General features: G+C 41.5%; 1 protein-coding gene across 3 annotated transcripts in view; it reads right to left on the reverse strand.

Annotated features, from left to right (window-relative positions):
• Window positions 1-1,450: 1,450 nt before the first annotated feature.
• LOC109299899 (serine/threonine-protein kinase MARK1-like) overlaps window positions 1,451-27,606 on the reverse strand; it is a 52,779-nt gene continuing 26,623 nt past the window's right edge. For all 3 annotated transcript variants that reach the window (XM_019520395.1, XM_019520394.1, XM_019520393.1), the window contains 6 exons: window positions 25,984-26,122; window positions 19,504-19,631; window positions 15,298-15,433; window positions 12,903-13,080; window positions 6,621-6,840; window positions 1,451-3,069 (listed from right to left, as the gene is read on the reverse strand). In XM_019520395.1, the coding sequence (XP_019375940.1) occupies window positions 2,312-3,069; window positions 6,621-6,840; window positions 12,903-13,080; window positions 15,298-15,433; window positions 19,504-19,631; window positions 25,984-26,122 (1,559 nt within the window). In that variant the 3' untranslated portion in view covers window positions 1,451-2,311. The remainder of the gene's footprint in view (window positions 3,070-6,620; window positions 6,841-12,902; window positions 13,081-15,297; window positions 15,434-19,503; window positions 19,632-25,983; window positions 26,123-27,606) is intronic.

The following is a 27,606-nucleotide window of genomic DNA, read 5'->3' on the forward strand; positions in this document are numbered from 1 at the left end:
CCAAGGCCTTAACCACTTGGCTAGGCATGCGCTCCATTCACAGTGTGGGCCATCTCCTGTGTGACATCCAAGCTGCCCTCCCATTGGAGGCAGCAGCCACCCTGGACAACCATCTCCAGGCGGGCCAGTTCCCCTACGCTGCAGATGTCCCGAGTGAGTTTTTTCCTGCATTACCAGTCACCCTGACCATGGCTGGTGAGCTGCCTGGCAGACCTGGCATGCTGCAGACACTCCCTGTGCCTCCTGACAGTGACACAGGTTACCACTTTGCTTTTCTGTCGTGTAGAAGCCTATATGCCTGGGTGGTTCATGTCTGCCATGCCCAAGTGCTGGCAGGCTGCCCCAATACACCGTGACAATGATGCCTGGGGCTTCCAGATTCCCCACTAGCCTACCTGGCATGGCGCACATTGTATAAGCCGCCAACCTTCAAGAAGACTGGTGACCTGCTGTGGCAGTTGCTGCATGGCATCCTAGCCACTGGCATGTTTGCGTACCTCTTTGACCTAGCCGCCTTGATGGCCTGTCCCTTCTGCTCATGGGGTGTTGAGGAGACCCTCTTTCATGCCTTCCTCAACTGGACCCACCTCCAGCTGCTCTTTGTCACCATTGAGCCGCTGCTGCGAGTGCTGGGCAGGAGCTTCTCAGAAACCACTTACATATGCTCCTACCCATACTGGGCAGCTGAGAAGGGCCCCATCTGCCTGGCCAACTTTTTACTGTGTCAGGCCAAGATGGCTGTCCTCAAGAGCCACCGAAACTGGCTTGCTGGGACTGGCTCAGATGACGCCCTGTGGCTTTTCTGCCTCCTGGTGCAGGCGTGCCTCTCGTTGGAGTTTGAGTACGCTGTGTTCCAATGGATGGTGCTCACCTTTGAGACATGCTAGGCCCTTGAGGGAGCGTTGTGCCATGTGGAGGATGGCTATCTCAAATACACACTTTCATGTCATGACCAGTCTGGGTGACTGGGCTGGCTCGGTGTCGGACTATGACTTCCAGCTCATGCAGCATCCTGGGCCCTCACCAGGCTCCTTTTTTTGCTTTCTTTTTGTGTGGGAAGTTGAAGGTGTTGTCATGTGTATGATTGGATTGAGCAGGGTATGAATTGTTTATTTATAGTTATGACCATGTGGCCAGCACTCCAACCGCATAACTAGCATGTAAGACACGACGTGGAATGTAGCGAAGGTGTCTGTCACGGTGTGATGTGATGAATGCAATGACATGGTGTTCTTGGTTTGATAGTATGTTGTTTGTTTTTTGCTTTGTAAGCGGCCAACCTTTTTGTATCCCTGAACCCCTGAATAAAGTAGTTAAAAGTCAAAGTCGTTCCTTTTGATTATCTGCTGCCCAAGACTTACAGGTTTTTTTCTGTGTGGCCATCAACACTGGCCACCATAAATTTGTTCATAGAAATAGGGGATGGTAAATCTCAATAAGATGGCACCCATTTCATTCCAAATACAAATTTATAAGTTTGTTGTCATCTTTTACTTAGCCATGTGAGAGGTATTAACATTGATTTCAAAGCTAGAAATAGGAAGGGACTGATTTTCCTCTCACTTACATATGTCAATCAAAATTAAATCCACACAACTGTAACGAGGTAGGTGTTATAAAACTGGCATGAGAACAAAAATGGGCTCAAAGTCTGATAAAAAGGAAAAAAATATAGTAAATCTAAACAAAAGAATGTTTTCAATATTTAGGGACAAATTTTATCTTCTGTCTTCCAGTGTGCAGTCATAACTCACTGAATTATAAATGCAAAAACCTTGGCTTTCTGTCAGTTCCAGGGGACAGTGAAATTAAAAGATTAATGACTAAATATTCCATAGATAAAAGCAAAAAATTCCTTGCTTGGTTTAGCAATATCTTTAGTCTGTTAAGGCAGATGTTTTTTGAAATCTTCCATCACTTTAGCTGTCTGTTTACATTTGCATTGTAGTCAAGTAGGAGAAAGAAATGGACTCAATAGTTCTTTTTTTCTGCATGTCATGCATTAACAAAATCATCCACAGCTTGCATCAAAATATGTATGTCAATAGCAAAATTCAAAACCATACATTTTGCCCACATTCTCAATTTTTGGGCCTGAATTTATCAGATAGGTATTCTTCATGACAGCATCTCATTTTCTACACCTTTGATACTTTCTGCAAATCTTGCAAAGAGCCTTGTGATATTGCACTTAAAAGCTTTATACCTTATGGAAAGTTTATAGCTTTTGCTATTTTTAAGATTTGGCTCCACTTTCTCTTAATCATAGCACTCCCTTTCATTTTCTAATGCTGCTGTGCATGTGTTTTATTTATGCAAGATCTAACCTAAAAATCTCTGACTTTTTTTCTGCTCTAGTTTGATAAGGTGGAGATAATACTGGAAGATTCAGATCTGTAGTTTTATGAGTATTCTTGAGTTGGAACAAGTTTCTCTTATTTGTGTTAAGCAAGTTGCTTGGGTTTTCTTTTGACTGCCTCAAACTTCTTACCATAAATGTTTGTTGTTGAGGCATAGGGAAAATTGGAGGTTTGGAAGTGTTGATCAGAAAAGGAGGGGGACCACTTGTTTGTGGTGATGATCTCATCCAGGAAAACTTTTTAATTATGGTGTCTCGCAGGGCAGCTTGTCTCAGCCTGGGTAAAGGGGAAAGCTGTGGAGATTTAATCATTAATTGATTAGGACTTTCTTTTCCTGGGTGTCGCCATGTTGGGGTTGGAACGTTGTCATCCACTGCTTTCAGAAGGTCTTTAAATTTTGTGTCCTGATGGGGCACAGTGCTCCAGCCTACTAGTCTATTTTCTGTTAGAGATCGTGGTGTGACTCTACTTGTAGATGATGTTGTGGACCTTTGAACCTGGTGGTTTGCAGAATGTGCTTGATTCTGTACTAATGCAGGGGGTAGTTTCTCAGGAAGACTGGCTTTCCTGACTTCAGCTAACTCTTCAGAAGCATCCACATTCTCTTGCAGAGAAGCAGGTGGCTGCTTTATCGGGTCACATAAACCATTTTGATTTGGTGATTTAGGAGGCTCAAGGTGAACCAGTTCTCTGTCTGCAAACTTGGAAACTAAATGGAAGGTAAAATGAATCAGATTAGTTCATGCTAAAATGGTAGTTTCAATAAAGTAACAAATTGTTTCTAAAAGAGCCTCATCTTGTGACTGAAAAAATCAGTTTGACCTGAGGTTGAGCACTTCCAAAATTATAAACTTATACATATGAAAAACAGCTGGTAATTTGGTGCCCAACTTCAGACACCTTGAAAGGGCCTGTTTTCAGAGGGTAAATGGGCAGCATTGCTTAAAAACTTATCCCCTTTCAAGTGTTTTAAGTCAGCCACACAAAAACAGAGACATTCAAAATCATTAGAAAATGTACGCCTATGTATAAAGTGAATTATTACATATGAGTAGCTCCAATATCAGTGACTGCATTGCACAACTCTTGCCCAAATGATCAGGAAGCTGTGGTTGCAGTGATGGAAAATTAAAGTGAGCATCTTGGCATAAGGCTGCCTAGGTGTCTTTTTATTGTGTTAGGTCATTTGGATTATTACACAACATGTATTACAGACACTATAAATCTAAACATTTTTAGGTGTGGGATGGCTAGATCAGAATTTGATTTTTTTATATACCAGATTATCCCTTTCCCTGAACTTTGAGAAATTTTTTACATTGGTGTGCAGGGAATATAAAATATTAACTGTCTGACTTGGGGCATGGCAATGGAAATCAGTTGAATTGTGACTAGCACCATCCCTGTATTTATCCTTAAAATCCAGTGTCATTTTTGTCTTATTTTTCCTGTAGAATAGTCAATGTTTGGACTGTTGCAGGCTATGAAGGTACCAGCACAATCCGTCTTACTAAGATTCATCAGGCAAGCAAAGGAAATGACTTGGATTATGATTTATCACTGACAATTATGTGTATTCAATATCTCCAGTGTAAATTGGGTTAAATCAGGGTGTCAGACTCACCCAGCTCCCTAGGCCAGATTTGGACTGTGGGGCTCCATGTGTGCTGGATCTGGACTCAGCAACAGCAGTAGGGTGAATGGCATCAGGAAGCCACAGGGGTAATGCAGCCATTGCTCATCCCCTGCTCTGAAACACATCTTTGTGCCCTGGATTTCAGCAGTGGGACCTAGTCCCTAACCCCTGGCCCCTCATGGGCCAGATGACACAGCACTGTAGGCTGGATCCAGCCTGCGGGCCATTGTGTTTGATATGCCTGGGTTAGATACTCAGGTGCAGCTTTTTTTTTTTCCTTGTGCAAAGGTCAAGTGATCAGTAAAATTGAAAAGGATTTTCATAAGGTGTGAAGGCAAGAAGTTTGTAGTTTCACCTTCTCTTTGGTTTATCAGTCTTCATCTATTGCCTTCTATTTGACAGTTTGCACAATGAATTCTTCAAAAAGGGGAGGAAAGAGGACCCAGGGAACTACAGGCCAGTCAGTCTTACCTCAATCCTGGGCAAGCTGTTCGAGAAAATTATTCTGGTACACATCCAGGAGGGGCCAGCAGGGAACTGCATGCTCAGGGGCAACCAGCACGGGTTCATCAGCGGCAGGTCCTGTCAGACCAACCTGGTGGCCTTTTACGACCAGGTCACTAAATCATTGGATGCAGGGGTGGCAGTGGATATAGTTTTCCTAGACTTCAGGAAGGCTTTTGATACTGTCTCTCACCCCATTCTCATTAGGAAGCTGGGGGACTGTGGCGTAGACACCCATACAGTCCAATGGGTCGCCAACTGGTTAGAGAGTCGCACCCAGAGGGTGGTAGTGGATGGGTCCTTCTCGACCTGGAAGGACGTGGGAAGTGGGGTCCCACAGGGCTCGGTCCTTGGGCCCGCCCTGTTCAACATCTTCATCAGTGATTTGGATGAGGGGGTGCAAAGCACCCTGTTCAAGTTTGCTGATGACACTAAGATGTGGGGGGATGTGGGCACAATAGAGGGGAGCAACAGGCTACAGTTGGACCTGGATAGGTTACAAGGATGGGCGGAGGAGAATAGGATGGGGTTTAACACAGACAAGTGTAAGGTGATGCACCTGGGGAGGAACAATCGGCACCATACATACAGGCTGGGGAACTCCCCTCTTGTCAGCACGGAGGTGGAAAAGGATCTGGGAGTCATTATTGACTCCAAGATGAACATGAGTCGGCAATGTGGGGAGGCGGCTAGGAAGGCCAACTGCACCTTGTCGTGCATCCACAGATGCATCTCGAGCAGGTCCAAGGAGGTGATCCTCCCCCTCTATGCGGCACTGGTCAGGCCGCAGCTGGAGTACTGCGTCCAGTTCTGGGCGCCGCACTTTAAGAGGGATGTGGACAGCATCGAGAGGGTCCAGAGGAGGGCCACTCGTATGATCAAGGGACAGCAGGGTAGGTCCTATGAGGAAAGGTTGCGGGACCCGAACCTGTTCAGCCTTCAAAAGAGAAGGCTGAGGGGGGATCTTGTGGCCTGTTATAAACTGGTTAGGGGGGATCAGCAGGCGCTGGGGGAGTCCCTGTTCCCCTGAGCGCCACAAGGAGTGACCAGGAACAACGGTCACAAGCTGGCGGAGGGAAGGTTTAAGTTGGACATCAGGAGGCGCTACTTCACGATGAGGGCGGCTAGGGTCTGGAACCAGCTTCCAAGTGAGGTGGTGCTGGCTCCCACCCTGGGGGTTTTTAAGAGGAGGTTGGATGACCACCTTGCTGGGGTCATTTGACCCCAGTACTCTTTCCTGCCATGGCAGGGGGTCGGACTAGATGATCTGCTCAGGTCCCTTCTAACACTAGAAACTATGAAACTATGAAACTATGAATTTCCTGTTTACCACAGAGGAGGGTTCGTACTGGAAAACCTTGTTTTCCCATCTCATTCTACATTTCTGAGTCCCATGTTGCTCCAATGGATGTGCTTCTCTTGATCCTGGTGAATGCAGCAATAGCACCTATTCTCCTTTACACTGACTTAAATTTTGGAAAATATACTTTTACACCCCCCCAGTGACAACAAAAATATTTTTTTGATGAAACAGATAGGACATGGACATGATGAAATGCTGAAGGTCTTTCTAGTGAAAACTGTACTGGAAGGCTAGGAGCATTACATTTGTTCCTGGACAAGTTGTGCTGGCTTTTGTCCTGGAACAGAAATATTCCAGGATTGGTTTGTATGCACATTGTCATTCTAACCAGGTTTTGGCAAGCAGCTGAATGCACTGACACTTTTCGGCCATTGATTCAATGATGCAGTTCCAAGAGAGCCATTCAGGAGTGTTTCGTGATGTCCCAGGATAAACTGTCAGTACTTCTTATCCTATGAAACTTTTTAGGATTTATCATAGGAAAGTGGACATGGGCATCTGAACAACTGCACTTTGTCGTGGGATAAACTGTTTTAACCCAGAACAAATGTGACATTTGTCTGTAGCCTTATCAGCTTCAGTGGGGAGGGGAGGGGACACACAGGACTATAAAGTAAGCAACTAAAGCTGATATAAACTTTTTGAATTGCAAAAGAGGTGGGGTACTGTTACAGAATTTCCCGAGAATATGCATACTGACCTGCTTTAAGGCATCACTTTTAGATTTATAAGCCATTACTATATTGTTTAATGGTACCTTCTAAGAAGTTTTCTTGGTTTTCCAGTGTAATTGCAATTTCGTCTTCTTTAATGGCATCTGGCATCGCTGGGGTTAATGTAGAAGGAAATGTCTTATTGTCACAGTTGTTGAGACCTTCTGCTGTGGCCACTTTTGCCTTTTGGAAAATCTGAATATCTGACTCTTGAGTCAGATGTTTAGGAGGTTTACCATCGCATTTTTCTACTGTGTTTTCCCACTGCAAAAATTTTGGACATTGTATTAAAAAGCTTAAATTGGAAAAAGAAAGTGGAGCATAAGATGCACAGACAAGTGGATGTACACAACATGCATTTTTTTCCCTTACCAGTTCTACTGACATATCCTCCCCCCATATCCAAAATGCAATACAAGCAGAACCAGTACATCTAGAATACTTTCACTGGTCTCCTGTCAATCCCAAGGTCTAGAGGGTTTGTGGGATGGCAAACCCTGAAGCCTCACAATCTCATTAGGATTTCTTTATACATTGCTTCCTTACATCTCCACACATTAGAGACGTGTAGGGGGTGCACATGCACCCCCTGAGATTGGCCGCCACCACTACTGCTGGCAGCACCTGTGGGCAGTTGCTTCTCGCTACCCCACTCCTGCCACTGACACCACCACCGGTGTCTGTGGGTGGTCATCAATCACTGATCGCCACTGGCCATTGCCCATGCTACTGGCGGTGTCTGCGGGTAGTTGCCAGTTGCTGGCTGGTGCTCACCACCCCCCACCTCACCACCGACACCGCCATGGCCACCTGTGGGAGCTCGCCACTGCCATGCCACCGACACTGCTGCTGCTGCCTGTGCCATGCTCCCCCAGCCTCAGGAGGCACGCAACGTTCATGTCTGCACACATACAACTACTCAGCTCACTTACCGTGCCTGGAAGCAGCACCCTCAAGCATGCTGAGTGGCTCTGCTTGATCCCTATGGTCATGATTTGGCCTTCAGACCCATCCCCGTGATCCTCATCCAGCCCACAGGGCTAGGAGGATGTACACCACTGTTGTAGAACATTAAATGCGTGGTACGTCTGAACATGTTTTAGCTGAGACCTAGTGAAATGCACCTACTCCTATTTAAGTACAGGATCACTGTCACTTGCGTCTTATGACTCTCATTTACCAGATCTACCTTGCTACAGTTCAGCTACAGTTTCAAGGATTTGCATACTCTGGGTTAACCACATTTCTGTTACATCAGCCTCTTTAGAAAGAATAACAATGAAAAATATCTTGTTTTAAAAGTAAGAAGAATGACTATTTGACTATTCTCTCTCACGGATTCCTTTTATTGTTTGTTTCCCTTGTAGAAATATATTTTAAATATAGCATGCCAGGTAAAAAGTTGGGTTGACTTGTGGAAAAACAGTGCTCTGAAAGCTTGAATGCATTTTGTGTACTGTCAAAATGCTTGAAAAAGTTTGAAGGTCCCCAAAGCCCAAACTCTTGGGTTAGCTCCTCCCAGCTACATATTTGTAACACACAAATCATAATTAAATAAATTATCCTTAGAGTATTTATAGAAACAAAATACAACATATTTAAGTTGACAACATTGTTAAAACCACACTAGATCAACTGGGAATATGAGATGTCATAAGCATTTTAGGCAATGCAATCAAATAGTCTCCCAGGATTTTACACACTGCTAGTTAAGAAAACAAATTTTCATTTTACATTTTGCAAGCTGTCACCTTATATACAGTACATCAGAAAACTTGCCATGACTGGTTTTACTGCCAGACCTCTTAAGAACTAATTGGTTAAGCACCTGGGCAGGAAGCTTTTTGGCAGAAACCTTATTTTCTGCAAGGACTAGCTATAAAGTTCTGGATGGCAAATTGTAATTGTTAAGGCTCCATCTTCTACAACAGGACACATAAAATGTAAATACATTGTATGGAGGCATTACAGTGCATAAAAGGATGGGCCATTTTTTTATGTTTATCCAATGACTTATGGCTCAAATTTGAACTTGGACATAATCTTTTACTTTTTAAGGGTCAGCCTTTCATCAGGTTTTCCTAATTGCACCTAGTGAATTAGTATCACATCTGTTTGCCTGTACCCAAACCAGTTTTGCATGTCCAAATATCATTTTGCAGATATGATCGACATTTGCAGACACAATTTCTCAGTCTACTTATGTAAGCATAGTTGCATGTGTACATATAAAGGAATGCAGTTTTTGCATTTGTAAATTAGAACAGCCACTAAAGGGTTTTTTTTCTTTTCCTGTGAGTTTACATTATTTACTTTTTGGTTTTGTGTAGCTTTTGTGTGTGTGCATGTATGTTTATGTGTATCAGATTGAGTGGATTTAAATACTACAAAAGTAGAGTTCATAAGTATTTGTTTGAATCCCAAATGAAGATAGACTTGATTATGTTAGAAGTACCTTTTTATGTATTGTCCATGAACATGGTTGATAACAGGTTTTTTGTTTACATACCTTTTATAATTTTTTGGCCCTTTTTTGGCCTAAAGAAGTTAGTTGCTCAGTTATCATGGAGATGCAGTGAAGAGTTGCGTTTCTAATTTCTGCAGGTTTCTTTGCAAAAGCTTACCTTTGGTGAATATTTATATTTACACTAAAGCACAAGTATATGCCATGCATTATGGCCAGAACCAAAGGCTAATGAAATCTATGATAATTTATCCTCAATGAGCTTTGAATCTGATCTAATTTTCTATTTTGTTTCTTATTTATTTGTTACTGTTTGTTTTCAGAATGTTTAAGGCATTGTCGTTCTTTAATTTTATACACAATGAATGGTTGACCTTAGTGGAATGACCCCTATGCTAGAAGTGAAGCATACACCCACATTTATAGGGAGACTTGTTACTCATTTTGGGGTGTAGAAATAATATGCGATAATGGGCATCTATACACATGCTCTGGAGTGGAGGTGGGGGGATGCTTTAATTAGAGTAGATCTCAGAGCCACTCTAATTAAAGCTCCCACAGCATCACCTGTATTCAGCATCATGTACTTCCAAGTGGCAGTGGGGGCATTTTAACTAAAGCTCTTTCACAAGCTTTAGTTAAGCACCCCTGCCACTATTTTGATATGTGGGGCTGTTGAATACATGTGACAGAGGCTGCTGGAGCATGCTAATTAGCATGCTCCAGCAGACGCACAGCTTAATTGAGTCTGCTCTGACACATGCTAATTAGCATGTCGCAGCAGAGGTCCATCACATGTATAGGTGCACAATCATTCATAATTTGCTAGTAGGAACTAGCAAATCTTTGATTTTATAGCGAATAAAACCAGCATCTCCGCATCCACTCCGGGTACCTTTGACATCATTCAAAATATGAATATCAAATGCCTATGGAATTATAATTAAACTGTGAAAATGTTATCTTGTATACATCCTTTTCCTGCCACAACATGAGGCAATTTAATGGCTGTAAACATTAAAGCAATTAATAACTCTCATGGTCCTACTTCCAGTTTGAAAAACAGTGTCTTGAAGGTGATGACTGGGTAGGGGGAGGGCAGGGCTTGCAGTCTGTTCTATCAGTAATAGAGGTAATGAAGGCAGGGTTACTTTGGACTAAGGCAGAGAAGTCCCCAAAGAGACTGCCTTGCTAGCTGTCCCTTCGAACTTTATATATATGAGATATATATGCAGATCAGGAACCTCTGCTGACTTTGGCAGCTTCAACATGGCTTGAGTAGAGAGATCTCTCTCAAAGTCAAGATGGCAGAGGCTGGGGTAGGGCTCTGGAGGCTTGAATTCTATTCCTGGTTCTGGTCTGTTTGTGTGATCACATGGAAGTCACAAACCCATACTATGGTTCCCTCCCACTCTTTGTTTGGCCGATGTGTCAATTGGTATATGAGGTCATCTTTTTTTCCCTACATACCTCTCATATTTTTAGAGCTAAAGTTTGCATTTTGTAAATATGAACTTAAAAAAGCTGCTGTTAAAGGACACATCGGGGAATACTGTGTAAACATTGACATCTAGTAAAAAGAAGCAACAATAATCCACTCTGGATTATATGTTTTAGGATATTTAAGGAAGGGAGAAGAAGAGCCAATGCAGGCTGCTTCCTCCACTTCGGCAGAGTAACCACTATAGAGTGTTTTTGAATCCATTCTCAAGGCCTGTGGGCAATATTCCACTACCCTGTAGCACTGGGTCTTATTACTCAGGCTGGGCTGTCGGCTCACTATTTCACACCCAGAGCCGGTATGTACCAAATTTAATCTGCATGTGATTGCCTTTTTTGTGGGTGTTGTAATATGCATCATTTAAATGGCAACTTTCTATAAATCTTGCCATCACATGGGCATGGTGCACAGGCATCCACCTAACCCCCACAACACCACTAAATCCTGATCTCCCACAGCTACATGAGGTGTCAAACCTTCCATCGACTTGGGCCAAGTCCACACCAGAAAGGCTGGCCAGCAGAGCTATGCCTGTTAGGACTGTGAAAAATATCACAGCCCAGACTGATGTACATTTGCCAGCAAACTGGGCTCTCTTCTTTGGTAGGTACCACTTCATTCTGCCAGAAGAGTCCTTCGCCAGTTTAGTTCTGCTAGCAAAACATTTGTAATATAGACCAGTTCGTGATCAGAACTCCAGTTTTAATGACTAATGGGGAAAAAGGAAAAGTTGCAGGCCAAACCTAGCTGCGGCTAGGGCCAACCGTCTTTTAATTCTATCTTAGAGGCAAAACTCTGCTGCATAGTGTATGTGTTTGCCGTATTTTTTATTTGCTCCCCCATTTGAGAAGCAGCTGTAGGTGCTGGGATACCAGAGGTGAGTAGGACACAGAGTAGCGTTCTCAGATGCATCTCTTTTTCCAGTGCACATAATTGCTTTCTTATTCCATCTCAGGCCCCACAATCTTTCCTAAGATTTAAAGGCACATAAAATATTACAAATTGATATTATTGGGCCAGATTCTCAGCTGGGGTATGAACAAGCATACACTTTACAGAGAGCTGCAAGGGAACCAGGACTTACCATGCATCAGTGGTATGTAAACTGTCTGCCTGCTTTTATCCTGCAGTAAGGGAAGGATGAGGCAGGACTCAGTTATTGCAGTTTAGCTTTCATTTACTGTGGGACAAAATAGTGGACCAGTGGCCAGTTACCAGTTTAACTCACTAATTTGCTTATTTGTTCATGCTTCTAGTATAAATTGTCCTAATTCTGACTTCAGTGGAAACACAACAGTTTACACCATCTGGGAATCTAGCTGCTATTTACAAAACTGCTCATTTTCAATTATAAATAATTCACTGAATACTATTTGAATCTTATTTGTACTATCTAAAGTGGCATGTGTACCCATGTTAAAAGAAAAATAAAGCCCAATGTTTTTTGAGTAATGACTTTGTGGGACATATACTATTGTAAAACCGGGGAAGTGTGCTTGGGTAGATCTGGGTCTACTTATACAGCTCTAAATGATTTCTAGAGTCAGCTGGAGCTTTGGAAAATATAACTTCTCCAGGCTAAGGCTTTGAGTGGTTCTAATCTCTGACGTGCATTGTTTTGTGACTAAAACATTTCCCACTGCACTTGTGTGTTAGAAGTTGAAATCTGGCTTCCTGTCTGTCTAGTTTCTGCCTGAAGCAAAATTTTTATGACTGAACTGTGAACCCTTTACTAGGGACGGTTATAAAAGAAAAGCTTACAGGATTTTTAACTAATTGTGGCCATAGCAACATTTGTTTTAACACTTCTTTTCTGGTTTAATTTCTGGGTGTTTTAATCTTATCTTCCATCTCTGCATGGGCCAGGACTGAAACTTGACATAAAATACAGTGGTAGAAATTCTAAAATGAACATAATATGCAAAGATGAAGTCTGAAAAGTCTTTAGTGGACTTTGGATCATACTTTCACTGACTTGCCACCAAAGGAAGAGAGGGTGAGGTCAGTCAGAAGCTAATCTTTCTTTGCCTATTTTCAGAAGAAAAAAAATTGACAAATACATTTTGATTCACTTTACAGTATTACAGTTTCAGGGGTCAAGGAGAAAAACACACTGATTTTTTTCTCTGGGAGAAGTCTTTTCTATTAATCACCCCTGATTAAAGCCACAATCAAGTCTTCTCAGCCAATAGTCACATCTGTATTTTTGTTTCTGTAGCATTCGTGCTGTACATATCTTACGTAGGGCCACCTTACTCTCACAAGCTTTGCACCGTCTTCATTGACACTGCTCACATATGAACAGTGAGTGATTCAGGCAAGATTTAGACCTAACATGCTGTTCACAAACTGAGATCTCACCTTCATTGTCTTTTGTTCTTTTTGATAACTCATCAACTTCCTGAGCAATAAGCAATATGAAGCCATGACAGAAGATGGTCTGTTGTTTATTAAAATGTTGATGACTTCTGAAAGACTGAGCTCCATTGTTTTTGTCATGTAATTTAGAACCACAGGGTTCAGTTCCTCAGGGTGAAGCCTGAAAAATTAGGAACAATCTTTAGACAAAAATCTTTTCCTAGTCTAGTGACATGGATTTATAATTGATTATAAGCATGATGTACAAATACTGTTCTGTTATAAATAATATAATATTTGGGGTATTTTGACTATTCTGCATATATAAAACTATGGCAGCTGCTTACAAATTCATCGGGGGGATGGGGGTGGGGGGAGCAGGCAGCAAGGAATAGGAGATAATCTGTTTACCAGGGCACCCCTTGGAGTAACTAGGGACAACAGCTACAAACTGATGGAGAGCTGATTTAGGTTAGACATCAGAAAGAACTTTACAGCAAGGGTTGTCAGAATCTGAAATGGGCTTCCAAGGGAGGTGGTGCTCTTCCCTACCTTGGGGGTCTTTCAGAGGAGGCTAGACATGCACCTGGCTGAGGTCACCTAACCCCGCCGCTCTTTCCTGCTCATGGCAGGGTTTGGACTTGATGACCTACTGAGGTCCCTTCCAACCCAAACATCTATGAATATATGGTATACAGAATTTTGTGAGCTGACAAACAGAACCAAGATCAGCCTTCGTTTAAAGCCCAGCTTTGGTAAATATCCCTCTGCTGATACAGAGCGGGTTGATTGACTTGAAAGGACAAACTCCAGTATTAGCAAAGTCACAAAGTTTAGAGAAGCAAATAGTTAAATTCTTCTTTGAATTAAATACATTTTTTGGTCTTGAATACAGGAACAATAGGAAGATCTCTGCGTGGAAGGGGATTTGAAGAAGCGATGAGGCTGGCAAATTTCACAGGGTAAAAGGAAGGTCTTTAGAGAAGTGGGAGAGAATTTTTTAATATACAACACTGTGAAATAAATTGGTTACATTTAAAATTGCTCAATTAAGTTAAATTATAGATAACTTACCAAGAGACTTATTAGTATTTTCATCAGCTGTTTGTGAGAATTTGTTAGTAGCAATGCCTAGGTATTTGATTTTAAAAATCCCAAAGATTTTTTCCTAAACACTTTTACAGTCTTTGGAAACTTGGGTGGGCTAAAATAGGAGATGAGTCCCTTCAGAATTTGACAAATTCCATACAGACTTCCAATAGCCTTTGCCATAACGGGCAATGACAACTGGACATTGTACTGTGAGGATGCAAGTCAATTCCCACTGAAGTTAATACTGGTTGATCAGATGCTACAGGCCAGACTTTTTTCTGTGCTTCACTGGTGCAAACCCATAGGTTTGTAGGCATTCTGTTATTCTACCAGATTACACTGGTGTAATTGAGAGCAGAATCTGGCTTGTTCATTTTCTCCAAATCAAATTATGCCTAATTGTTAGAAAAACTAAAGGCTCCATCACTGAAACTAGATATTTTAGAAGAGCAATAAAGTCAGTTTTGCAGTCAACTAGCACAAATGAGTAATGAAATTCTGAATGTGGAAAATTTTTACATAAAGTATCATGTTCCCTCTTCTGAAACAGATCATTAAGGTATAATAAACAGTGGATACATTTTCTCTACAGAACAGATTTTCTCTACACATTAAATAATAAGTAAGAAGTAATAACAGCTATGTGTTCAGATATCTTAGACAAAATGTGGCTAATCACATTAAAAAGCTTGATGATGACTTTGCATCTGTTTGAATACTGGCATGCTGTTCAAGAGAAAGCAATGACTTGATTGGGAGGTAGAAGGCAGCATAAGCTTTTGTAAACAATAAGCTGCTTGGTCAGATGCCTCTGGTGAAGTAGGCTGTTGCCTATGAAAGCTTATACATTTCTGAATGAGTTAGTCTCTGTGGTGCGAGCTTGCCCTGCCTTCTCCCTGATTTCAGACTATCATGGCCAACTACTTTTCTCAAGAAAGGACAGTAGACGCTAATTTCAGAAATATAGAGGAATAAAATCATTATATTAGAATTGTAATTCAAAATAAATATCTCAAATGGAAATACAATACACAATTGTATAGTGAAGAAATAATTAGAATCAAACAGTCTAGAAATGCAACGGCACTGGTAAAACGCATCCAGAAAAAGAAGTTAATGCAAAATATTCATACGGTATTCTCAACACATTTGGTATTGTTTCATCTAATGCAGGTCTACATTCAGAGATGTTGAAGTGGATTTGTACTAAGTCTTGGTGTTACTAGGATTTGCTAAAGCCTTTGGAACATCACTTAGCAGATAAATCTGAATGGAAAATAATTAAATAATATCAGAAAATAATTACCTATTTTTATATATAATGGAATTCAGTGGTTTCCTAATGAATCCTTCATTCAGCCATTTGTCTTTCATTGCTTCTTTAACTGAAGGCCGCTTTGCTGGATCAGGTTCAAGTAAGGAATGAATGAAATGTACAGCTCCTGTATGGAAATGTAGGCAAAATGGCTTGGAATAGAATAGTATCTGCTTATTCTACCAGCATAAAATTTCTCATGAGCAGAGGACCCATATGTGGCCTAGCACCTACCAACCCCTATTTTGAGGATCTGGGCATGTGCCTCTGTTTCAGTTTTTCCATTGTCTTCACAGAATGTTCAATAAGAGCTGTAAGTTGTATATACTTATCCTGATCCTCTACCTAGGGGTAACTTTATTCACCCAGAGAAGCTAACATCGCTGATTAGACTTTAACAATATTTATTTCAGCTGTGACTTACCTTAGAAGAGCATAGGTTCCCAGCTGTGAAAGGTTAGTGCATTAATTCCTCATCCATCTAAACTCCAACCAAGAAGGAGACAACTGGGATGCTTTCATTGTCTCACTAACACTGGGGGGGAAAAAAACTACCTACAAAAATGTAGGATGGAACAACATATGTTCTGTTAACCAGAGTAGATATTATAATGAAATTAGATAAAAAGGTAAAATGCTAAACATTTCTGGTAGTATCCTATTAACTTTGTTTGGGGAAAAAATCTTGCTCATCATGTTGCCTTAACACTGTTCTGTATCAGAACTAGTTGGAACAATGTGCTGGAATTCTCCCCTGCCTCTAGACAGAACTTGAGTGCAGTCTGTATAACAGCTGGCCATACCATATGGATTGGTCCAAGGAGAGTTATCAGGCCACTGGAGGAACTCAGCCAATTGCCTGGTAAGAGTGGGAAATGGCCAATCCTTACCTGCAGGGGTGGAGCTGACAGAAGCAGCACAATGAGTGGTGCTGCCACCGTGATTTAAAAGGACCTGTTTCTTGTGGTTGGGCGGGCACTTGGACCGTGACATCACAGGCCCATGCCCAGAGCCAGAGAGCGGAGAGTGAGTGGAGCCATCCAGCAGCAGAGCATAGAGCCCAGCAGCTGCTTCGCGTCCTGCAGTGCTGAAGATAATAAGGGAGCGAGCCAGTTCCCACTTTGGAATCACAGAGAGGTATCCAGCCAGCCAGTGACCCCACATTACTTAGAACAAGATTTCTCATGGACCCCATTCCCCAGGCACTGAAGAAGGGGCACGTGAGTGGAGCAGCCACCATGACCTAAGACCCATGGCATGGCGAAGACTCTGCTATTTCTTTTGTTTCTGTTTGCTTAAAGAGATGATCAATATTGAGTGAGACAGCTGCTCACTCCTTAAGGAGGCCATTGGACTTAATCCCCTGAATTGACCAAGGGCTAACTCTTTGATTTGAGTGGGGGGATTGAGCTGAGCATAGGTTAGTATAGCCTGAAAATTAACTGGGGCTGCACTAGATTGTGGTTGATTAGAGAGTAGTTATGAATTTAATTAATTTGAAAAGACCCAGTAATTAATCTATCATTGCTGATCATCAGTTAACTTATTGTGTCCAATTATGAATCAGTTGTGGACTTTGACAATGTAAGGACAAAACATGCAAGCTAACTGATTTCAGAAACCTGACTGGAACCGTAATGAGTTAAGCCAGACCTGGTCTGAAATCTGAGGCCCAAAATGATTAGGGTCTAGGCTTCGCTGGAGTGTAGGTGTAGGCTGTAGACATCAGGCCTTGGCAGCTTGAGAACAGGACTGCTGACACTGTTTTGATCTTGGTTGACATGTGGATGGGGTATAGGGGAAGAGGAGCCCCAGGAACCTGCACAGTGCATACATGCTCACAAGGGTGCTGATAACACCCCAGAACCCTCCTTTTCTCAAGATCAAGGTATGGCAGGTGAGTTGAGGGAGGTTCCTTGGGAGCAAACCATGCTGCTACTCTCCTGTAAGGGTGATGGTTCCACAGTCTGACAGAGAGCTGATCTTAGCTCCCTCATTCTGTTCATCCTGACTTTGTGTCAAGTTGAAACTGTTCAGGGAGAAGAGGAAATTAGATCAATCTAAGAGTTTTGGTTATAGTGGAGTCTTGCTCTGTTCTGGCCTCTGCCTTTGACGTACATTGAAGCCAATGGTATTACATGAATTAAAACTGCTATGAAAGGAAACCCCAGCCTGTGATGGGTAAAGCAGATTATACTGAAATGGTACCTGTCCATTTGAAATGAAATTGTAGACTAAACCCAGAGGTACTTCAGCAATTAGCAGTCTAATGCCCATGAAAGCAATTTTTGGACTATTAGACCAAACTTATATTCACCAATACCACTTTTGGCTTGTAAAACTAAATTTAGAGCTGCGACTAATCCTTACATTGAATGCCTTCGGAAAGTAACTGAAAAAGTTTCCATTGACTTTGCCTCTCTAATGAAGATTATGCCATGTGTACAGTTGGTTTTGAAATTCAATTTTTCTTCAAACTTTCTGATGAAAAATCAAGGAGTAATTCTCACAAAAAATTCTTCCATTTTCAACCAACTATAATTTAAAAAATGATATTTTATGGTCTCTGCTTTTATGATGACCCTCAAGGGGGGGCCTGTTTTGTTTTATCTGGGGCCTGTCAAATCCCTAGGTGGCCCATCCAACCTGAGACAGAAGTTTAGTAATAGCTGTCATGAACCTATTAGCAGCCATTTACCACGAGCATAACCATTACATGATTGCCCAGCTGTAGAGAAAAAAAAGTGCAGTGGAAGGGAGCAACTTGGATTGGAAATGACAGGAAAGAGGAAACACAGCACAGCTGATCTGCAACCTGTCACAAAAGGAGACAAGGCAAGATGCTTAATAATACAGCAAGCTAGTTAGAACCACTTCTAGCTCTGCCTTAAGAGGAGAATGATGGTCTAGGCAGGCCATGAATCCCTCAAATGGCCATGGTGCCAAGCCTGTTTAGTGAACTGAGGCAGCACCAATCTCAGTTCAGGCATCCATCAAATCCTAGTTTCAGATTGAAGGCCTTAAGGGACAGCAGGGGCCTTGATTGTTGCCTTCCCCAAATGGTCACCAGTGCTTAACACCCCATAGGAACTGGACAACACTACCCCCCCAGCTCGGTCCTTCCTGAGGGTGTTAAGAGAAGGCTGCAGAAGCTCATTGGCCCTGATGCACAGCCAGCCCAAATGACCATCGATGCTTAACAGCCTATGTGGGTCATCAGGTCATCAGGAACACCTCTGGCCGGGGGGGGGCGGTGCTTAACAGACATTGCTGCCAGTCAGTCCCAGCTCTGACACAGGTTCTCCAACACTATACCATGTGGCCGATGGCTGTTAGTTGCTTGGAGAGAAGAGGGTACCTGCAGGTGGCTCCCTTATTCAGAATGCAAAGACTTACACTGTTTGCCCTGAGCATATGCCACTCCTATACAATGTGGCAGTGGTTATGGCTGAAAGCTGAGGCTGCTGGAAAAAAGGGTTTGGCCTATGGATACTCCCAGATGTTGGTGAGGTGCCTGGGGGGAAACCACTCCCCAGCCAACTGCACTGAGCACCAGATTTGGAGACCACCCCTCATGTTGGCCCATGGTGGGAACCATGGGCAGATACTGGGCTCAGTCCTGCTGCAACCATGTAACTAGACCATCACCTCTAAAGGAGCTGCCTCCTTCTTAAGACAGTCATAGTTACTGAGCCACTCTTTGAGACAGCCAGCTAAGGTTTTCACAACTCAAACTTTACAGGCATTAATCAAATGAATTAAGAATCAAATTCTTAATTCTGGCATGTAGCACACTCAACAAAACTCTGAGGGACTGTTTCAGTTACACTACCAAAGCAGCACAAAGCATGAAAGGAAGTATAGCATTTATCCCTACTTAAGACCTTTTACTGTATATGAAAATCAAGCCGTATCTTTACAGGGCAAACAGCATTATCTTCTAATGACTTATGAGACAAGATTAAGAAATTTAGACAGTGTGAGAACTTGCCTGCATAATAAAAGCTATTTTCAAAAGAAAACAAGTATGACTGAAAGAGGTAGCTCAGCTCCTTTGCCACTTAAAAATGATCACATTATGGTATCTCCTCATAACAAGGATGCTAAAGGGTTAACACTATCTTCCTTCCTAACAGTGAGAGTATTAGGAAATGTTATATTATCTATATTATATACATAAAAATCTGAGTTAATTACCTGGGGAGATATCTGATGGAATGGGGCTGATTTCACCCGTGACCATCTTTTGATGTAGTTGCTTGATATTAAATGGCTCCACTGTGAAGGGCAATGTGCCAGTTAACATAGCAAACATGCTAACACCACTGTCAAGGGAAAAAGACAAATGCATCAAAATGGAATACAGTTACAATAAATACAGATAAAAAACTATGATTCAGCTTTCATAGTTTTGCCTTTGCTATTGAGAGCAGCCTCCAAATAATTGCTAAGCATCTCTAGTCAGCTAAAAATCTTTTCTTTATGTAAAAGCTGTTTAACCTGAGAAGGAAGGCTAGATTTGCACCTAATATACTAAGGTGCATAGCATAAGGTGCAAATCTACCCTGTCTTCTTCCTTACTTCTGGCTAACTTGGCTAACTACCTCTCTCTAATCTTAGAATAGCATTGTTCAGTACAGGCAGTATGGTTTGTGTAAAAAGAATAGTGGGGAAATGTAATCTGAGTGAATGGCATTGGATGTATATGATAGGGAAGAGGGATGTCTGCTATATCTTTACAAAGTAAGTACAGTACATACAATATCATGGCATGATATAAAGCCCATCCAAATAAAGTGCTTTAGCTCTGACATGGAATCACTGGGTTGAGATGATAATTAAGATCCAAATGTCCATATCCATTCAGATTTGCACAGACTGATAACATAGGAGTTAGTAAATTTGCTAATGCAGGCATTAACTAAGTCAGCGATTCAGTTTGGATAAGCACTCATGGGCAGATCCAGGACTTTGAAAAGGAGGGTGTGAAAACAGTGACCTGCCCTGCAGAGGTGGCTGCACCCTGGTTCCCAGCCCCTCCCCGACTCATCAGGGTGGGCAGACCGTGCCACAGAAGCAGCATCAAGCGACTTTTTAAAAGTCCCTCAAGCAGATAAAGGATCTTCCATGCCCCCTCCCTGTGCTCAGTAACATGTTCCCTCCCCTCTCCCATTCTCCCCCTCCTGCTGTGGCAACCAGATTACCTGGGAGAAAGGGAGGGCTCCAGAGTTGCTCCTGGCTGAGCCCAGCTGGAGGGCTCTGGAGCAGCAAGAAATAGTGGCAGTAGTGGGTGGGGAAAGGGGAGAGAGGGGAGGGAAGGGACGTACCTTTAAAAATAGAGGGGAAAGAAGTGGGGAATTCTTACTTGTTTTTGGGACTTAAGAAAAAGTCCCCATTTGTTGCTCCCATAATGTAATCAACTGAAAAGGGGGTGCATCCATGCTACTGCACCTCCACCCTCCTAGATCTTCCCCTTTAAGTATCTGCAAGATTCAGTGCTTATCAAGCTTTCATATGTTTGCAGACTTGATCATAAAATCCCCTGTGAACAGGCCATCGTACACTACTCATGGCACTATTTGTCCCAATTCAGTTGGAAAATATTACAGTCTAGCCTGTCTTTTGCTTTTGGACCATCCCTGCTTCCAAGTGGATTACATAGTACAAAAGACTGAAAAATAAAAATCAGCATTACTGAAAAATTGGTTAAACTTGATTGACCGCAGGTAGGTTCCATTTAGTTGCTGTATGCCATATCTACTTGAATCCAGGATGATTTTGAATTTAAGATTACCCCCCAATAATTAGATTCTAGGCATGAAAAATGTATAAAGTTGTTATAATTTTCCATGTGTAGAAAGTAATTATTAGAAGCTTGTCTTAAATTTGTCTACCCCACCAGTGCAGATGGGCAGGCAGTGGGAACACAGGCAGCAGGTAGGGAGCCAGGTGCTTTTGAGGAGAGGTGGTAGGAAAGTCAAGTAGCCTGAGTCTAACCCTTGCCCTCCCAAATGTTTCCCCCTGTTGTCTTTCCTTCCCACCAGTTGCCCTCCTTGGTCTCTTTCTTATGCCTGCATGGTGCAGTGATAATTTTGATGCTGCTTTTTTATGTGGGCACCTATTCTCAAAGGCAGTCTCTTTCTCTCATTCCGGCAAAAACAAATCATAGGATGGTGGCATCTTTCCCAGATTCATATTAGGTTCTAGTCAACAAGCAATATTCCATATATGAAAGCTTCATTATCTTCATTATTAAATCCTATGACACATCCAATCCCTGAATAGAAAGGTGCTTAATGAGGCAGAAGATAATAGGGTGACACCTTAGAGACTAACTGGTTCAGAGGTGCATGATTTTTCTTCAAAGCAACGTTTTCCCAGTTTCCTGTTGGGGTCTCTACCAAAAGGATATCTGGGTGTGGAGAGATCATGTTGTACTGAAGAAGCATCCATGCTTTTGTTGCTTTGATTACTGGCGTGCCAAATTCTAGATAAAGTTCTGAAGGTAAAAAAGTGTCTCTGGGTAATCTTTGATGGGTCAAAATAATATATGCTGTGTACATGGACGTCTAATGCCATATAATATTAAATACATTTTTCTTTTTAACGTTGTGAACACTGCCATTGTCACACACTTTAAATTGCTATTGACAATACACACGACTGGTACCTTTGACTGGATGTCATTTTTTATCAGCCAGCTGGATTGCAAAATCCCCAGTGCATGAGAATTTGGGGGATAACATGGATTTTTAGCCATAATAGCTTTAAAAAGGTAATGCACAAGATGTAATTAATTAACAGCAATGCCAGCAATGTATTAAATATTTAATTATAGCTGGAAACTGATGACTTAAGCTTGAAAATTTATTGGCTGTAACAAACTGCTGCTCTTCCATCCCACTGAAATGTCCGGCTCTGTTTGAATAACACAGCAGCTGTTTTCTTAATCCAGCTGATGTATGAAAGCTAATTGTTTTCCAGTCCTCCAAAGAATCTTAAAATCTCACACACAAAAATCATTAATAAGCCAAGGAAGCAGTGGCGTTTCTTTCACAGAACCCTAATTGTATTGCTGTTGAATCTGATTGGTTGTTGGAACATGATTTTGAATCACTGTAATATTGTTTCTGGTGATTACCATTACCTAGCAACCTTTGTCTGTGAAGTTAGCACTTCTACACTGAACTGGCTGATTTAGAATCACATGCTTATTTCACGACAGTTGAGCTGAAAAAGAAATAACTTATTGTTCAGGTTACAATTTCTCTCTTACTTTTCCATGATGAAGGTATGAGCAATAAAAAGCCAAACTGTAAATCCTTTATTTTTCCTCATGTTTAAAACAAACATTTTTTGAATTAAATGCCAAGGGCTGTATATAAGTTTTACACAACCCTTGATCTGTGTGTGTGACTCTTATTAACAGATTGAGATCAATAATTGGTTCTCAGGCTGATTTTTTTTTTTTTTTTGCATCCATTCTGCAGACATCTGAAGTATGAAGTAAGTTTAATTCTGGATATAAAATTGTAAAAGTGATAGCACATTTTTGAGTTTCACAAATTGTAAAAACTGATCCATTTTTTTCAATTTTTGTGACTTTTTTCTTTCTTAAAATTATTTTAGTAAACAAGATTGAAAAATATTTTGAGAAAAAAATATTGATAAAAGGTTGCAAAAATTGTAACCCCCCCAAACCAACAACAAGTATTCAAAAAAGCCATTTCATTCTGAAAAATGTTGATCATTGATAGCTGCTGGCAATTGAAGATTCTGTTTTAGCAAGCAGTTCCAAATATTGTAGCAGAATAATGGAAGCTGCTTGCATAAATCATTTTGTAGTATATCAAATATACTGTGTTTGTCATGCAGTATCTTTGAGAGCCATGCATGTATCCTGAGTGCACTTCTGGTAGGACATTTAGGGTTTTTTTCCCCAGATAATTTGAGATATTTTCATGAAACTAATGGCATTATCTTGATCCAAAATGTTAGGTGTTATAGCAGTTACCCAGGTTTTGGGACATCTGGGTTCAGTTTCCTACTCTGTCTCATCATATATGAATCCACATCTCTCACCTCCCAAGAAATCCACTACATGTGAGGAGGCTTTCAGTCTCTCCAGTTGACACTATTGTACTTTGAATAAACAAAAAGTCAATGTAGTGGAGACTGTAGCTCACAGACAGCTTCAACCTGGGCCTCTGGCTTGCCCGGTAAGAATCCCAACTACTTGGTTAGAGTAATTTAGGATAGGCTTCCCTTTAGTTCTTTTGCTGGAGCTATTCTGGTTTGTATAAAATACTTAAATAGCCATTGAACTTGTATACTAGAAAGGATAAATCTCTGGCAGGGTTGCCAAATGTCTATAAATTTATGGTCCATAAAAAAATAAATAAAAAGGATAAGAACATTTGTCTGTGAAGTCCATTAAAAAAAGTGATCTGCCGGAAAAAAAAAAAGGCTAAGAATCTACTGTGTATTAGTGCATTAGCATGGTTTTTGCCGTGATGTGCTAATGCACAGTAGAACAGTCTACTGCTCATTAAGTCATCTCACGTAGACACACCCATTGAGACCAGGATTCCTACCCTATCTTTTTCATGTATAAATGAAGTGAGGTAATAGTCTTCCTAAGAATTTAGAATTGGGATGAATATTTATACTGTATTATTAAAGAAGGGATTTAGTTGTTTTTTAAATCTCAAAGCTGCAGCAGATTTCTATTTTCTATTCGATGCTACTGTCCATCTCTAGTTTGGTCAGTCATGCCTGTTGATCTCATTTCTTAATGCTGTTCTACTCTGAGGAATGAGTATAAGTAGGGACCTACCGAGTCTGCAATTTTGCAGCTTTCACGGAAACTGCAAATTTGGTAGGTCCGCTGTGAAAAGGTCCAGTCTCTGCAAAAAAGTGCAGGGACTGTGAAAAAGAAGGAAAATGACCAGCAAGCGGGGAAGAAGGAAAGGATCTGCAAATAGAGGCAGAAAGCCCTGGCATCATGAAGCATGGGAGGAGGAGAATGGGGATGAGGAAGGCGAAGGAGAGATTTTTGCGGCAGAGTGCTGTGATCTCCCCTCGCCATGCCCTGGGCTGGCCTGGGGCCTTGGATAGTCTATCCCTTGCCAGAGGTTAACAGATGGCCATCTATCTCCAGTGAGGGGCAGGATGTCTGGGAGGCCCCAGTGCACCCTGCTGTGAAAACAGAGCCGGATGCCATGCTGGGACTATGAAATCTGGGGGCAGCCACTGCGAATGAGGTAGATCCCTAAGTATAAATCATATTGTAATTACCAAACCATTTAAGTAGAGATTGGTATATGGGTAAATGTACAAATTAAATATGAGCTAAGTTTGGTCAAATTATGGATGTGGAATGTCTCTTTCCTAACTAGATCCATAAAAATCAAAGGGCTGGGGAAAAAACAGTTTAAATATAGGACTATTGTCTTGCCTGCATGCAGTGATTCAGTTCAACTGTGAAAGATGTAATTCTGTACAATTAACAGGTTGTAATTCTAATACATGAAACAGTGTGAAAAGATGCTTTTTGAATGCTACTTCATTTTTCTTCAGACTCTTCGGTCTTATACCAACATAGTGAATATCTCCACATGTTACTTGTAACATGGCCTCCACATTTGGAATTTGTTAAGAAACTGGTGATAATGGAATGGCAGAGGTCAAAGAAGGTAGTTACTGTCTATCAGCTAAAACTGGGATTAGATCAGGGGTGGGTAAAATATGGCCCATGAGCGGGATCCAGCCTGCCAGGTGACTGGATCCAGCCCATGGAGCTTATTATCTGGCCTGAGGAGCTCATAAAGATGTGGCCATCAGAAGCAGGGCCTGCTGCTAAAATCCAACACATGGAGCCTCCCCCATTGGAGATTTATTGCTGACAGAAGGCAAGTGACAGCTGTGTTAATTCCTGCTGCCTCATATCCTGCTGCTCCTCACCTCAGCCATGTCTGGATCCAGCCTGCAAGGAGGGTTGAATCTGACGCCCTGATCTAAACACACTGCTCCACTATGAGGCTTATATTGATAAGAGTTATCAGATAAGTGCTATGGCCCAAGAAAGAGACTCAAATATTGGACCAAGGGAATGAACTATAGATTATAACAGAGCAACACTATCTCTCCTCATCTGTTAGCAGATGTATCCTTTCCTGGGTTCAAGTCTTCTCTATAAGGTTGGCTGGGGGAATGTTTCTTTGGTAGAAAATTCTGGCTTGTCAGAGAGAACACTTTTTGTGGAAATGTATTCATTTGGACAAAAGTTTCAGAGAGAGAGAGAGAGAGAGAGAGAGAGAGAGAGAGAGAGAGAGGCTCTGACAAACTCTGAGTAGACATCCAAACCTGGCTCTCAAAAATCCTAGGGTAATCAGGCTATTGGCTTTGTGAGAGATGGAGTGCATGCATCTCTTGTGTCTTTTCACAAACCATTTTGAAGGGCCACATTTTTCTCTGCACATCAAAAGAAAAACACATTTTAAAATCTCAAAACCTTCTACAAAACAGAATTCTTAGTCTCTGCGATACCCCAATTTAATCTTTGTTTTCCTTGTTGATGCCTCAAAATAGAAGTGTCCCCAACTTTTATATAAAGTGTTATCTAATGTCATTCTATGTTCATAAGTTTCTGAGAGGCATACTTTGAAATCTACTTACATGGACCAGACATCCACCTTTGGGCCATACTTCTTATGAGCTAGGAGTTCTGGGGCTGCATAAGCTGGGCTTCCACATTGGGTATTTAGCAGTTCCTGAGAGAGACCCTCAAACTTTATAGCATTGCTCAGTCCAAAATCTGACAGATTCACAAAAACAAAGACAGATTTTTTGTAGTGTCTCCTGGGAAGACTTTATGCTTAACATTTGGCCAAAGACAGGAAAAGAAGACACAAAAACAAGCAACGTTATGAATGAGACTATTTTGTGCTATTCTGTTTAACATATTATAATAAAAAGCTATGGCTATATTTTTATAATAAGGATATCATGTATTGTTGTGTACTACACATAAAATAAACATTCTGCATTTGAATAATACAAAGACTTAGGAGGGCTGTAGTAGGGTGAGTAAAGACATCTATTTACATTGATTTATGGTAAAAGGTGCAGAAGATTATCTGCTCTGATTTTTTTTGTTTCGGTTTACTTTGCTTTAGCTTAAATTGACTAGTGTTACAGTTCTAGAATGAGCAGTCTCTCTGGGGACACTCTTTCCAAGTCACAAGCCCATATGAATTCAGCAATTCAGCATTTCACTTCTCTCTTACATTGGGCAACCTAAATCAGACAACCACCTTTGACCAATCATATTACATCAGCAGGTCCAAATGGGTCTTGGCTCCTGCTGTAGGCTTCCCAATGGGAGCTGCTGTGAAAATGCAGTGACTAAGGACAGCTTAATCGAAACACGGTGCTAGGGAAATGTAATAAATAGAAGAAAGGGTTAAAACCAACAAACAAAACTAAACAGATGCTGTCTTGACTAACTTTAGCTTTTCTTTGAAGTAGTTAGGTAGACCCTGTCTAAACACCTACCTTGTCTGTCTGAGTATTAGGGCAGGTTCTGGGAAACTACAGCTATTTAAGGCTGATTTAGTGCTTGTATATGCTTTCTCCAACAGTACTAGAAGCCCCAAGTGTGTGGATACAGCAGTTAAAAAATGAATACATCTCTCCTACATCTTCAAATTAGAAACAGGCTTAATTAAAATGAATAAGCTGCTCATAAACAGAATAAGATAAGGGGTGGGTTTTTTTACAAGTTTAAAAGCCAATCTAAGTGGCCAGTATAACCTTACACAAGCCCTAAGGCATTATATTTTTAGGTGCAGAGTATCTTCAACTCTTGTTGAAAATGGGAATTAAAGACAATCATAGTCTCCTATGATCAGGTCCATAAAAAGTGCAAGTTAAGGCACTGGTTTCATAAGTGGTGGGGTGTTCCCTGCTGGAGGACTAGCTGGGAGAGGAAACTGCCTTATTGACCTCCAGAGATTTAATTCTCATGTTACAATATCATGCCTTTGCCACTATAACTCTGAGGCTAGAAACAGAGGTTGCCAAATGAATCAGATCAGCTGTGCTGGGATGTATCTCAGTACAGCCGATCTACTTTATTAGGCAAAACACACGTCACCCTGCTGATCTTGCAAGATGATGGGTGACATGTTCCCTAATGCCAGAGACATAACCCAGAGATTGCTGGGGGTGTTTTCTGGAAGTGAGGAATCTCAGTTTTGCCCCCTTCCAGAGATGTGCTCCAGAGATCCTGGGGGGGGG

This window comes from Gavialis gangeticus, unplaced genomic scaffold (assembly GCF_001723915.1).
Source record: "Gavialis gangeticus isolate Ggan-Ray unplaced genomic scaffold, GavGan_comp1, whole genome shotgun sequence".
Classification (NCBI taxonomy): domain Eukaryota; kingdom Metazoa; phylum Chordata; order Crocodylia; family Gavialidae; genus Gavialis; species Gavialis gangeticus.